At 32.4% G+C, this 12,684-nt stretch overlaps 1 protein-coding gene across 2 annotated transcripts in view; it reads right to left on the bottom strand.

The window, feature by feature from the left end:
* Positions 1 to 1,470: 1,470 nt before the first annotated feature.
* The window catches only part of RBM46 (RNA binding motif protein 46), a 50,068-nt gene continuing 38,854 nt past the window's right edge, over positions 1,471 to 12,684 (bottom strand). Inside the window, exons 5-6 of one of the 2 annotated variants that reach the window (XM_077770942.1) lie at positions 10,550 to 10,609; positions 3,203 to 3,442 (exon numbers count right to left, since the gene is read on the bottom strand). In XM_077770942.1, coding sequence (XP_077627068.1) covers positions 10,554 to 10,609 — 56 coding nt within the window. In that variant the 3' untranslated portion in view covers positions 3,203 to 3,442; positions 10,550 to 10,553. Of the gene's footprint in view, positions 2,346 to 3,202; positions 3,443 to 10,549; positions 10,610 to 12,684 lie in introns of those variants that run through there. The other variant, XM_077770941.1, reaches the window with a different exon arrangement.

Genomic DNA, 12,684 nt, shown 5'->3' with positions numbered 1-12,684 from the left:
TATGTCAGGAAAAAACACTGGTTAAGTATGGTGTCTATGCTCATTTAAATTAGAAAATCTAAAATTAACAACCTGGGAAGTACTGCATATGGTTATATGGAATGAGCCTTCTATACAGAGGGTGAAAAAAAAAAAAAGACGAAAGTTGACCCTTGAACAACACAGGGGGTTACGGGAGCCAACCTGACCCTCCCACACACACATAGTCAAAACTCCACATATAAGCTTTGACTCCCTCAAAACTTAACTAAGAGCCAACTGTTGATCTGAAGCCTTACCAGTAATATAAACAGACTATCAACACAGATTTTGTGTATTATATGTATTATATACTGTATTCTTACAATAAAGTAAGCTAAAGGAAAAAAACCATAAGGAAAATACATTTACATTACTGTACTATATAAAAATCCTTGTTTAAGTGAATCCATCCAGTTCAAACCTGTGTTGCTCAAGGGTCAACTGTAATTTACTCTCCATATAGCTTCTTTATTATTTTTTTAATGTTTATTTATTTTGAGAGAGAGAGAGAAAGAGTGAGCAGGGGAGGGGCAGAGAGAGGAGACAGAGAATCCCAAGCAGGCTCCACACTGTCAGCACAGAGCCCAATGCAGGCCTCGAACTCATAGACCATGAGATCATGACCTGAGCCTAAATCAAGAGATGGACACTTAACACACTGAGCCACCTAGTTGTCCCTCCATATAACTTCTGCTAGAAACTTATACTAGTAGAAGAAATTATCTACAACCATTTCATATTCTGTGTATGCAAATCCCACGTCCTCTGCAGCTATATAATGAGTTAATCAACAAAGTTAACAGCTAGTACCTAAGAGCAGAAAAATTTTTGTCTCATTTTCAATTATGTAAACCATCATTAGAAATTCATTATAGGGGCACCTGGATGGCTCAGTCGGTTAAGTATCTGACTTCAGCTCAGGTCATGATCTCATGGACCATGGGTTCAAGCCCCGTGTCAGGCTCTGTGCTGACAGCGAGGAGCCTGGAGCCTGCTTGGGGTTCTGTATTTCCCTGTCTCTCTGCCCCTCTCCCACTCCTGTACACACGAGTGCTCTCTCTCTAAGATAAATAGCAAATACTAAAAAAAAATTTTTTTAAAGAAATTCATTATAAACATACTTCACCAAACCATTAAACACTTAAAATGACTGGATTTATTAAGTATTCATTAAGTAAAAGAAGGAAACTTTACTGGCTTTACCAACAAAGTATTTCTATTGGCTCCTGAAAAGGTATGTTCCACCAAACTAACAATCTTCTGCATGCACTATCCTTTGCTTTGGTCCCATGAAAAGCTCAAGGTGATTATAAGAGCTAATTTTCTTATGCATACTAATAAACAAAAATAAAACACATGCGTATTAGAAACATCACATATTTAATGTCAAAGAATTTGAATTCAAGTACAAAAATTAAACAACACATGATTTCAACATTAAAAAACCATTAACACTTATTCAAACAACTATATAGTGAATATCAAAAACAAAAGAAGCATAACTATAAAAACCTGAAATACATTAACAGCAAAATTATAATTTATTTCTATAACAAATAATTAAACAAAATATTTATAGTTATTTTCAAGGACCACAATGGTAGACTGCTTTTTCTCGGTACTGCATAAAATCTGCATCTTAATCTTTTTTCCCTTCATTACTTTCTACATAATAGTTAGATGCTTCTGGTTATATAATTCTTATAATCTCTAATATAGATAGTGATCCTTGGTAATCAAATCTAGTGTAACCATTGTTTGCAAGTGCTTAAATATTTGTAAAATGCTATTTAGCAAAGTTTTTATGAAAAAATTTAACATAAACTACTGGGTTCATTGCCCACTCAGGAATTAGAAGTATTAAAAATCCCAAAAGTTTAAAAAGAACAGTAGTTTGCTATACCTTTATCAAGAGAAACCACTGAATAACTTTTTAAACTCAGCACTTTTGTAAGTTCTACAACTGTAGGTTATTCAGAATTATGACTGATGTTTACTATGTTGAAATAAATATATATTTATCATTTTAAAACCAAATGTGCAAACCCAATTCTAAAATGAAACAGTATTTTAATCTGCATGCTTTACAAAGAAACTTTCATACTCATGTTTACAATATCTTCTTCAGAAGAATGAGGCCTGATTGGAGATATATAGTCGCTGTCCAACATGGCTGCCATTAGCAAGTGATATTGTTGGTGACAAGGGATAGCTTGGATAAGAATAAGGCCTTGAAGTATAAGGAAGCACGCTGGGAGTCGCAGAAGAGAGGGTAGCACTAACAGGGGGAAGACTATTTATTGAGCTGCGACGGAAATTGTAGTCTGTAAATAAATACATGAACAATTATGCTGCACATCTTTATGTATACAAATTTAATTCAAAGAGACAACGCATTACAACTATAATCACAGTTTAACATCATGTTCTAATATTCGAAATCCTGCTAATACTATTTTGCTGGTAAAGACTGAGCACTCACTGCATTACAAGTTTTGATAGTTTTATCAGTCAGCATTACGTTTCTTTCACTGACTCAGCGTTTCAGAGATCTACTAGAATGCATTCTTGGATATTTTTTTCTTACATATCTTTTAAGTTTTGTGTGTTTTTCATCACAGAAAAAAAGAGAACCTCTGATTTCTCTTGCTCCACAATGCAGCTCCTTTTAAATTTGGTTCTGATGCTAAAGGCTAGTCCATGAAGAAAAGATAAAAAACAGCAAATTCATATTTGCTTATTTTTTCTTGAAACTGTATTAGGCATCAAACTAGCAGAAGCATTCCCCCCTGGACTGCAAAAACATTGGTGTAAACTAACTGACCAATATTTCATTATTTAATATTATATAAACATTTCTATAACTCAATACACCAATTTAACATTAGAGTTCCTACTTGTACCATAAAACAGTAAAATGAATCAGGTTTATAAAATAAACTTCAAGAAACCATTATCAACTTACAGTACAGAAAAATCCAAAAATTAAAACCAAATTATTTTTTTAAAAACCAATTATATTTGAAATATTACTATTCCACAATAAACATTCATCTTATGCATCAATAATTTCCTGCTTCATTAATTGTAATGTTTATATATGTTTATGAATATTAAAGACCAAATTTGTAAATCCTGTACTTTCCAAAAACTCAACTATGTTCTTTAGGGTAGAATAAGCCAAGGGTCTGACGCTGACTATAAAATGATTATTTATAAAAGTTATGGTGTTTCTAGGAAGGAAAGAAAAGGAATTAGGTAATCCAATGTACAAGTAAAGTTTTTTCTATATTTTCCTGGTATTATGGATGAGGCCTAAAACATATAAGCATTAACTTAACGTTGTCATGGGACTTAATATTTAGCCAACAGGAATGAGATCAACTGCAGGAGAATAAGCTCAAGCAACATCAGTAAGGACCTGGTTAAGAAAAAAATGGAAAAAATAAAAATCAGTTAAATATAGGTTTAATTTCTAGCACTGTAAAACTCTAACTTAATTTTATAATCTTTTTATTTTCTATGAATGGTACCATAAGATCAATAAAAGCATTCTGTTCCAAGAAGAAATATAAAATTAAAATAAATTTAAAATACTCTGAGACCATTTGCTTTTCTAATATCCAAAGTAGGATAAGTAGGTATCACAGAATTGTTTTTCTTCTCTTAAAGGGTCCAGTATGCCTATGAAAGGTATGTTATTTAGTATTAACAGAAACCTTAGTGCTCCTATAACTCAAATTAATTGCTTCAAAAAAAGTTATGATTCTCCCCTCCTAAAGATTATTACACAAATACAGTCAATTCCTTATTAGCCATGTATCTATGATACAACTAGTTCTTTCAATTTTTAACAGTGTGGTCATAGACAGTATGATTTAGAAAAACAGATCTTTTAATCGTTAGACTTCTCAGGGAAAATGTAGTTTTCAGAGAAATTACTTTCACGTTAGGCTTATACCCATGCAAGAGTTAACGCAGCCTATTCACTGAAATGTAAATAAAAGAGGTATCTTCAGGAAATGATTCACAAAAATGATAGCCAGGCAACTGGCTACGGGCATAGTACTTAGGTCGGTAAATGAGCATTTCTAATAGTTTCCTACAGTAAACCTTTAATTTAAAAATACACTAATCAGTGTGGGTCTTCTCACATTTCTAAAGAGGCTAAAATACACAATTAAATGTTGACTTTGTGATAGAACAAGAGAAAAAAAATCCCCCTAAAACTACAAAGCTTAAGAAACGAAAGCTTCAATGTTTATAAGATTTTACAAGCATTTCAAAAATAAATTTTATTACAATATAAGATTCTAAAATCTATTCAGAAAAACACATCTGGGTGATTAGAAAATACAATGCATACCAAATAGTAACTAGTGACATAAACCTAGATGAATCCTTAGCTCTAACATACGATATATATCACAAAAAATAAAATCAGAAAGCATCACTTTCTTATGAAATAACAAATTAATAAGTGAGTCAAAATTCCTAGCATATACTTACTTGCCCACCCCTGGTTTTGCTTCCCAGTGAACATCCTTAGCTCTTCAATCCCACTGTTTCTGCCTCAGATTGGGATCTACACTCCCCTTTCCCTTTATGAAGGGAATGCTAAGAGTTTTACACTGAGATGTATTCAACTGTCTTAATACTGTTTAAATTAAGGTATAATTTACATACAATAAAATGCATATATCCTACGTGTTCATTTCAGTGAGTTTTGATCACTGTATAGCCTATGCCAACAACGCTCAAAACAAGATCTAGAGCAGACCCATCAATCCAGAAGTCTTCTGGACTCCTTTTTAATAAACAGCCCCTCTGTTGGAAGCAGTCACTTTCTGACTTCTCACTATAGCTTAGATTTGCCTATTCTTGGACTTCATACAAAATGCATTTTTTATGTAATTTTTATATCTAGCTTTTTTTCTCTCAGTATAATTCCTAAGATTCATTCATGTATATCATATATGTCAGTTTATTCTTTTTATTGTTCACCAGTATTCTGTTGTATGTAGGGACCATAATGTTTTTTTATCCATTTACCTCTTGACAGGTAAATATTTGAGTTGTTTCTAAATTCCGACTATTATGAACAAGGCGATTATGAACATTCTTATACAATTCTTTTTGTGGATACAGATTTTCATTTCTTTTGGGTAAATAAGTAGGCATGAGATTGCTGAGTCACAGGGCAAATAGATACTGCTGAACCATTCTCCAATGTGACCATTTTATGTCCACACCAGTAAAATTCAAAACTCTGGCTGCCCCACATCCTCACCAACATTTGGTATTGCTAGAGTTTTTAATCACAACTATTCCAGTGATGTGAAATGGTATCTCCATTTTGGTTTTAATTTGGATTTCCCTTGTGACTAATAATGTGTTCAGTTCCCATTTGAATTTGTTCTTTAGTAAAGTATGTACCAAGCCTTTTGTTCATTTTTATTGGTTTGACTTTTTATTGTTGATTATTATTATTAAAGTTTTTAGCTAATCAAGTTCTCTAATTTAAAATCATAAACCAGTGATCAGTTAAGTCCTCCTCAGTAGCCTCTAATTCCAAACACCTCTTTACACTGAAGAATGACACAGACAAAAGACGGCTGATTAAGTGGCTGTTCAATACTCCCAGAGTTGAAAAAAAAAAACAAGTTAGAAATTAGGCCTCTTAATTCCTAGAAAACTACTCTTCTCAACCACACTTTTTCACTCCGGCAATCTTCTCCGCAAAGGCAGGTTGGGCAAAGTGTCCCAAGAGGTTGTCGTGGCCCGGGGAATAAAAATATGGTAGATGGTGCTCTAAGCTACCTGCCTGAGGCTTGCACCTACCCAGCCCCCACACTTCATTTCAACCCACACAGCTCTGCATTCCCTTGTTTTATATGCGAAATGTTGTCTTAATAATTTCATTTGAAGAGAAGGCCCAATTGCAAAAGAAAAAGTGTGAGACTAACTCGCTCTAATTAGAGATAGCATTTTGATCAAATCCTCTACAATTTTGTTATTTATATCTTGAATGAATACCCACATTTTCACAAAATAACTTTGATCTATCTATAGACTAGCAAATAGGCTTAACCTTAAATGCCAATTCTAATCAAGTAGTAATGGCTAAAAGGATCCCGGATTCCAAACGATTTGGAAGCTGAGTCTAGAATAGGCAGGAAAGTGAACAGTTAGTAACTGCTGCAGCACTGACATGAAGCAAGTGCAGAAACTGGCGGTACATTCACCACCTACTTATCAATCACACTTCTGTAAGCGATACTTTGGCCTACTGCATTTTTCTGTCCAACACAAGAGACAAATACCACTGATACATTTCTCACTGAAAATCTACACAATGGACATACACTGCTTTACTCCAGGTTTTTGTTTTTTTGTTTCTAATTCTCTTATATACCTTGAGCAAACACCATGGATTCTCTGCTTTTATGCTTCATATAAAGAGGGAGGAATCCCTTAATAGAGACCTTAAGTTGAGTTCAATGAAAGTGTCTTCTTATATACTTATTTTGGCTATCTTTTTCTTTTAATTTGTTTCTGATCACTCTCTTTAATTTTCCAATAATAAGGACATTCCTCATAGTTGTTTTTTTCCTCTCCTTCTTAACTATTTAAGTTCTACCTTCACATCCACTCCCTCTTTCTGATGTGCCCTTTTTAGGTGTACAATTCAGTGTTTTAAAACATTCGCAAAGTTGTGCAACCAACACCACCATCCTTCTTGATAGNTTTTTTATATAAATGAGATCATACAATTTATGTGGTCTTTTTTAACTGGCTTATTCACATAACATTTTCAAGGTTCACCCATGTTATAGCATATATCAGAACTTCATTTGTTTTTATAACAAATTAGCAGTCACCACCACCCCCAATTCTCTCCCTCAGACCCAGCATCCAATAATTTTTCTGTTTCTATTGATTTGCCTATTCGGTATTTTTTATATAAATGGGATCATACAATTTATGTGGTCTTTTTTAACTGGCTTATTCACATAACATTTTCAATATGTTATAGCATATATCAGAACTTCATTTGTTTTTATAACCTTTGTGTGAATATACCACATTTTGTTTATCTAGTCAGTCAATGGACATTTAGGTCGTTTCTACCTGTTGCCTGTTATGAAAAATGCTGCTAAAGAATAACATGTACAAAATTTCATATGGACATATGTTTTCCATTCTCTGGAGTAAATTACTAGAAATGGACATGCTGGGTCATATGGTAATTTTTCTAATGTTTATTTATTTATTTTGAGAGAGAGAGAGTGTGTGTGTATGCAGGAACAGGGGGAGAGGCAGCGAAAGTGAGAGCGAAAATCCCAAGCAGGCTCCACACTATCAGCGCAGAGCCTGACATGGGGCTCAATCTTCCCACCATGAAATCATGACCTGAGCCAAAACCAAGAGTTGGAAGCTCATCAAATGGTAACTTTATGTTTACCTTTTGAGGTACTGCCAAACTATTTTCCAAGGTAGCTAAACTATTTTCCAAGGTAGCTATATACTGTTTTACCCTCCCAAAAGCAATGTATGAGAATGAATCACCTGTTTTTGATCTATAAAATACATTTCCCGTGTCATTAACACATATCCCTACCTTTAATATATATTTTAAGTAATTGTTTAGATTTCTTTGGGGCTTTATTAAAATGTCTTTAAAATTTTCCTCGTTTCATCATTTTATTATTTCAATTTCTAATATTCAAACAGCCACAACTGAAATAACTCAGTAACTTTCTTCACTGTACGCTAACTACAAAAGTGTTTTTTAACAGCATTGTATACACACACAATATAAAAACATGGCTGGGTTCAAACAGATTTTAAAAATCTATATTGTAATGTAAATAACATTTATCATTATTTTGTACTTTTCATCCTAGTAAAAAATATCAAGAGCTAACTTTAAAGCAAAGGAAGGAATTTTCAAAATTGCTAATTATCAAACAACTTCTAAAATCATTAACTAGAAATTTTTAAGTAATACTTTGGCTACCACATGAGTTATTAATATTATCAAATTTATGGGCATTTTTATCTTATTGATTTTCCCTATTACAATTAAATTTTGGACCAAAAAAACAGTACTTTTATCCTCTACTTATATTTTGCTATACGCAACTGACAGCAAAGAGCAAGAAGAGACATGAAGTCACCAAAGTTTTTTTCTAAGACTAGCCTCACAGAGTACCTTAGGTCAGTTCTTCTGTTTTGAGATTTTTCAAAGGCTTTGAGAATGCTAATTTTAGTAATGGCGGCTGGATGAGAACAAAAGTTATGATCTCTAACTCCTTTCTTATAAAGTACAAATTAGTTAGTTCTCAGTTTTTACTAAAGTCATTATATCTCTCAGATTCAGTTTTGGGGTAGGGAAAAATTATCTGCTTTTGTTTTCAATTAAAGTGTTTTTTTAATTTACAATGTATTTTTCCATATAACTTTGGAAGAGTAATTTAAGTTTCAAATTCTTACTGTGAAACTTTTGACAGCACGTAACAATTTGCATAAACGTAATTGTCAGATATCTGTAGTTTTATTTTTAAATTAAAACGGTTTCATTCTAAATTATCTAAAGAGAGCAATTTAAACTTTCAAAAACAAAGGTTTGAAATGCTAGATAAAGCAAACTAATAAACAGTGCCAGCAAGCAAGTCAGTGGTGGCCTGGGAAAGAAGGCCAAAGGAGTAACAGGTTACATTAGAGATGTCAGAAATGTTTGTTTTCTTGATTATGATATAGTTTCACAGATGTATACATACATCAAAACTGACCAAAGTGTATACTTTAAATGTGCATTTTATTGTATTTAAATTATACCTCAATAAGGTTAAAACAAAACCCTTGTTTCTTTGAGCTAGTTTCAGGGTTTCCCAAACTACCCCCATACAATTCAGGTACTTCAAAACAAGAATCCCTTAGCCAAATAAAATCTTGAAAAAAATTTAGTCAAAATGGGTTTAACACTTACATAGGTTGCTCCTACAATGATTTTCAACATGCTAATAAGCATTATGATTTTCCCAAGGGCAGTATGTAGTACACAGTTTTTCCCAAGCTTGTCTGACCTTAGAAACGTTATTTCAAGGAACAACTTTGCAAATGACTTTGGAGAGAACTTTTAATGGGGCCAATATGTGATGGGAAAGCATTGAAAGTAAAACAGGAAAATTCTTGAACTATGTTAAACACAGTGATTACAAATTCAAAAGCCCCCAGAGGCTAAGATGTAACAAACAAAGAACTCAAAGAGGACCAAATGTAAAACAGCAGGTGTCTAGCTATTTGTACTACATACAATTAAACCAAGCTGCTTTCTTTTCAAAAAACAAAAGAAACCAAACCATATCTAGAGCTTTCAGTTTGCTACCTTTGTTTAATAGATTATGTCAAATTCCTTTTAATGACAATTTCTAAACCGTTTGGAAAAGATTAACAGAAAAGCAACCGATAAGACAGAGAATTACGATCTGAGCTACAGTTTACCTATCTTCAGTATGGCTCAAAAACTGCAGCTCACTAGAAAAACTATCTGGGCATAAGTGAAGAGAAGAAAAAAGCCTTAGGAAAGACAGCAACTCTTTTCAAGTTTCATTTCTATTGGTAAAATTAGTCATCATCATTCAAAATTTCAACTACAAAAACTTGTAAAAAAGGTATTTCTGAGAAGAGTAACACATACTTGAATTTTTATGTTAGGGTTAAGATATATAAAGTTAAAAGCCTCAAGCATAATAAATATATTTCCTTATATCTTAAGTGTTAATTCTATTAGTGAGTTAATATTTACTGAACACTTACTAAGTGCCAAAAATAACTGTGCAACATCAGCACTACCTTAATCCTTATAATAGCCTTACAATAAGTACTGTTATTTTCTTCTTTAACAACCAGGAAATTGAGGCACAGAAAGATGAAGTAACTTACTCAAGAACACAGAACTAGTACATGGATTCTGCCCAAGGAACAACATTCTTTTTGCCTCAACATGTGAAAAGGAGTTTGAATGGTAATTATTATTCAAACTATAAGCCACCTTTAACGATCTACTAAAACTTATCCTTCTCAGTAGACTGTTGGAAAAACTAAAGGGTGAATCCTAGTAAACATAACTTTTATTCTAAATTGTATCAAAAATAATTTTGGTTTTATAAGTTCAAAAATATTCAAATTTTTCAGATAAGTTTGAGAAATGCTGGATAATCTACATATTACATTCACTCCAACTACATCTACATTAAAATACTGTTTATCATGTTTGGTGGTTCACAATGTACACTAGTATGTTTATAAGCTTTGAGAAGACCTGAAATATGGAAACTAGTTTAACTTTTTAAAACTTTTGCTTAGTGAATCTATAATTAAAGCTATTATAATCAAAATATTTCACAAGCTTTCATTAGACAATTTAAAATATATCTTCTTATAACCATAAGAAGAATAATTTATAACTGACTTTCTAAAAACTAAACATATCACTTAATACTCCTAAAAGACTTTTTCTTACCTGTTTATTTTCTCCAAATTCTTCTACATAGGTCCAGGCTGAAGAGATTGTGTTCCCTGTCTGTAAGCAGTGAAGACAGAAAAGAATTGAGTCTTTAGATTGATGTTATCCCTAATCTTGGAAGTGCATGGGATCCTTGATGACTTTAGTTAAAAACCTTCTGATCAGTAAATAGGAAAATAAAATTAGAGAACAAAAGAAACAAGTGACAATTATAATTTCTGAATTTCTGCAAAGACGAACAAAAAAACAGTATTCTGAACAAAAAGTATGAGTTAATACATTACCAAAAAAAAGATCTTCCTATACAAACTAAGTCATTAGTTGGTCTTCCAAGAAATATTAGTCTACTAATAAAATAAAGAAAGGACTTTAAAAACAAATAGGGTGCCCGGCTAGCTCAGTCGGTAGAGCATGAGACTCTTAAAAACAAGTAAGACTGCCTCATTTCTGGTAAGTAGACAGCCAAAGAACCTAAACAAATTTGAAAAATATCAAAATCCTTTCCTTCTGTCTTAAAAAGATATAGATGGCTAAAATAATACTAACCTTAAAAAATGTTATCATCTGCTAAACTTTACCTACTTAAAGCCTAATGTAACCATGTATGTATAGTACAACTTTGGACATTCATACATTTTAGTGGTTATCTCTTCATATCCCTTAAAGTTTTCTGGTAAGGATGTACACCCAACTCCATGCTAAGATATTGTGCAAAAAAGTATGAACAAATGAAAATGTTTGATGATCCACACAGAATGATAGACTATTAAGTTGCCATCTTAAAGGGTACAACTCAGTAGAAAAAAAATTTCACAATACTTTGATTTTTATATGATGAAATTATATAACTTCAACGCTCCTGGTAAGAATTAGAAAATGTAGGTAATTATTAAAAGCAAAACCTATCCATCTGAAAGCACTGAGAAGAACCAAGAAAGACAGTGAAGAATTATGGGACTATGATCTTGAATAAGAAGGAAACTCAAAATGGTTTATACATCTTTTGTAGGTGTGTTTCCCCCCCTAGAAGGTTTGACCAACTCAAGAGGGATCTGACAGACCAGGGAAGATAACAAGAGACAAATTTCTGTGCATAAAAGGGCAAAACTAGAGCTAAGGAGCTAGTGATAAGGCATGATTGCAATCTGAATAAAACTGAACTAAAAGTAGACCAACTTTAACTGAGACTAAATTCAACTTCAATTCTTCCCAATCCCTGCCTGGATTAACGCAATTTGGGATTGCCAGTCCTTTGGCCATCTTTCTGAAGTAAATCTCTGAATAAACCTAACAGCATACTAGCTTGCAAATTACCTCTATATTTTATAGACAATATATGACATTCAATAAAAAATAATCAGCAATACAAAAATAAAACAATGTGACCTAAAACCAACAGAAACAACAACCAATAGTATCTGATCTACAGAGAATTTAGATAAAATTTTCAGAACTGAGTATTAAAACAACTATGCCTAATATGTTCAAGGAAATAAAAGACTGAAAATTTTGAAAGAAAAATATAAATCATATTCAAATGAAATTCTAGAACTGAGAAATAAATCTAAATAAATGGTTTATCAGAATGTTAGACACAGATTTAAAAAAAGAATTCATGAACCAAACAAAGGTCTGAAGAAAATACAGACTAAGCATACAAAAAAATGAAAAATGCAAAAAGAACATAACAGATACATGGTATACACTAAGGAGGTCTAACATAGGTGTAACTGGAATACAAAAAGGAAGAAAAAAATGAGACAAAAGCAGTATTTGAAAACAGATTAACTTAGAATTTTCTAAAAATAAATAACATTGATCTACAGATTTCAGAAGTGGTGAAAAGTGTCAATTAATATAAAAACCAAGAAAATAATAGGTAAGTCCATCACAGTGACACTTCCAAAAATCACAGATAAAGAGAAAATATTAAAACTTCCCCCAGGGATGGAGCAGTAAGTAAATTACAGCTGACTTTTCAACAGAAACAATGGAAGCCAGAAGACAGTGAGTAAAATTATAACTTCAAAGGGCTAAAGAAGAACAACTGATCTAAAAAAACTTTTTTAAGTTACAAAATTTTAAAAAATACCCTTTTGAAAGGCAGGTGGACATATTCAGCTAAATAAAAC

The sequence above is a fragment of the Crocuta crocuta genome, unplaced genomic scaffold (assembly GCF_008692635.1).
Source record: "Crocuta crocuta isolate KB4526 unplaced genomic scaffold, BGI_CrCroc_1.0 scaffold166, whole genome shotgun sequence".
Classification (NCBI taxonomy): Eukaryota; Metazoa; Chordata; class Mammalia; order Carnivora; family Hyaenidae; genus Crocuta; species Crocuta crocuta.
The sequence above is the reverse complement of the archived record's forward strand: the minus strand, read 5'-3'. Positions and strand labels throughout refer to the sequence as shown.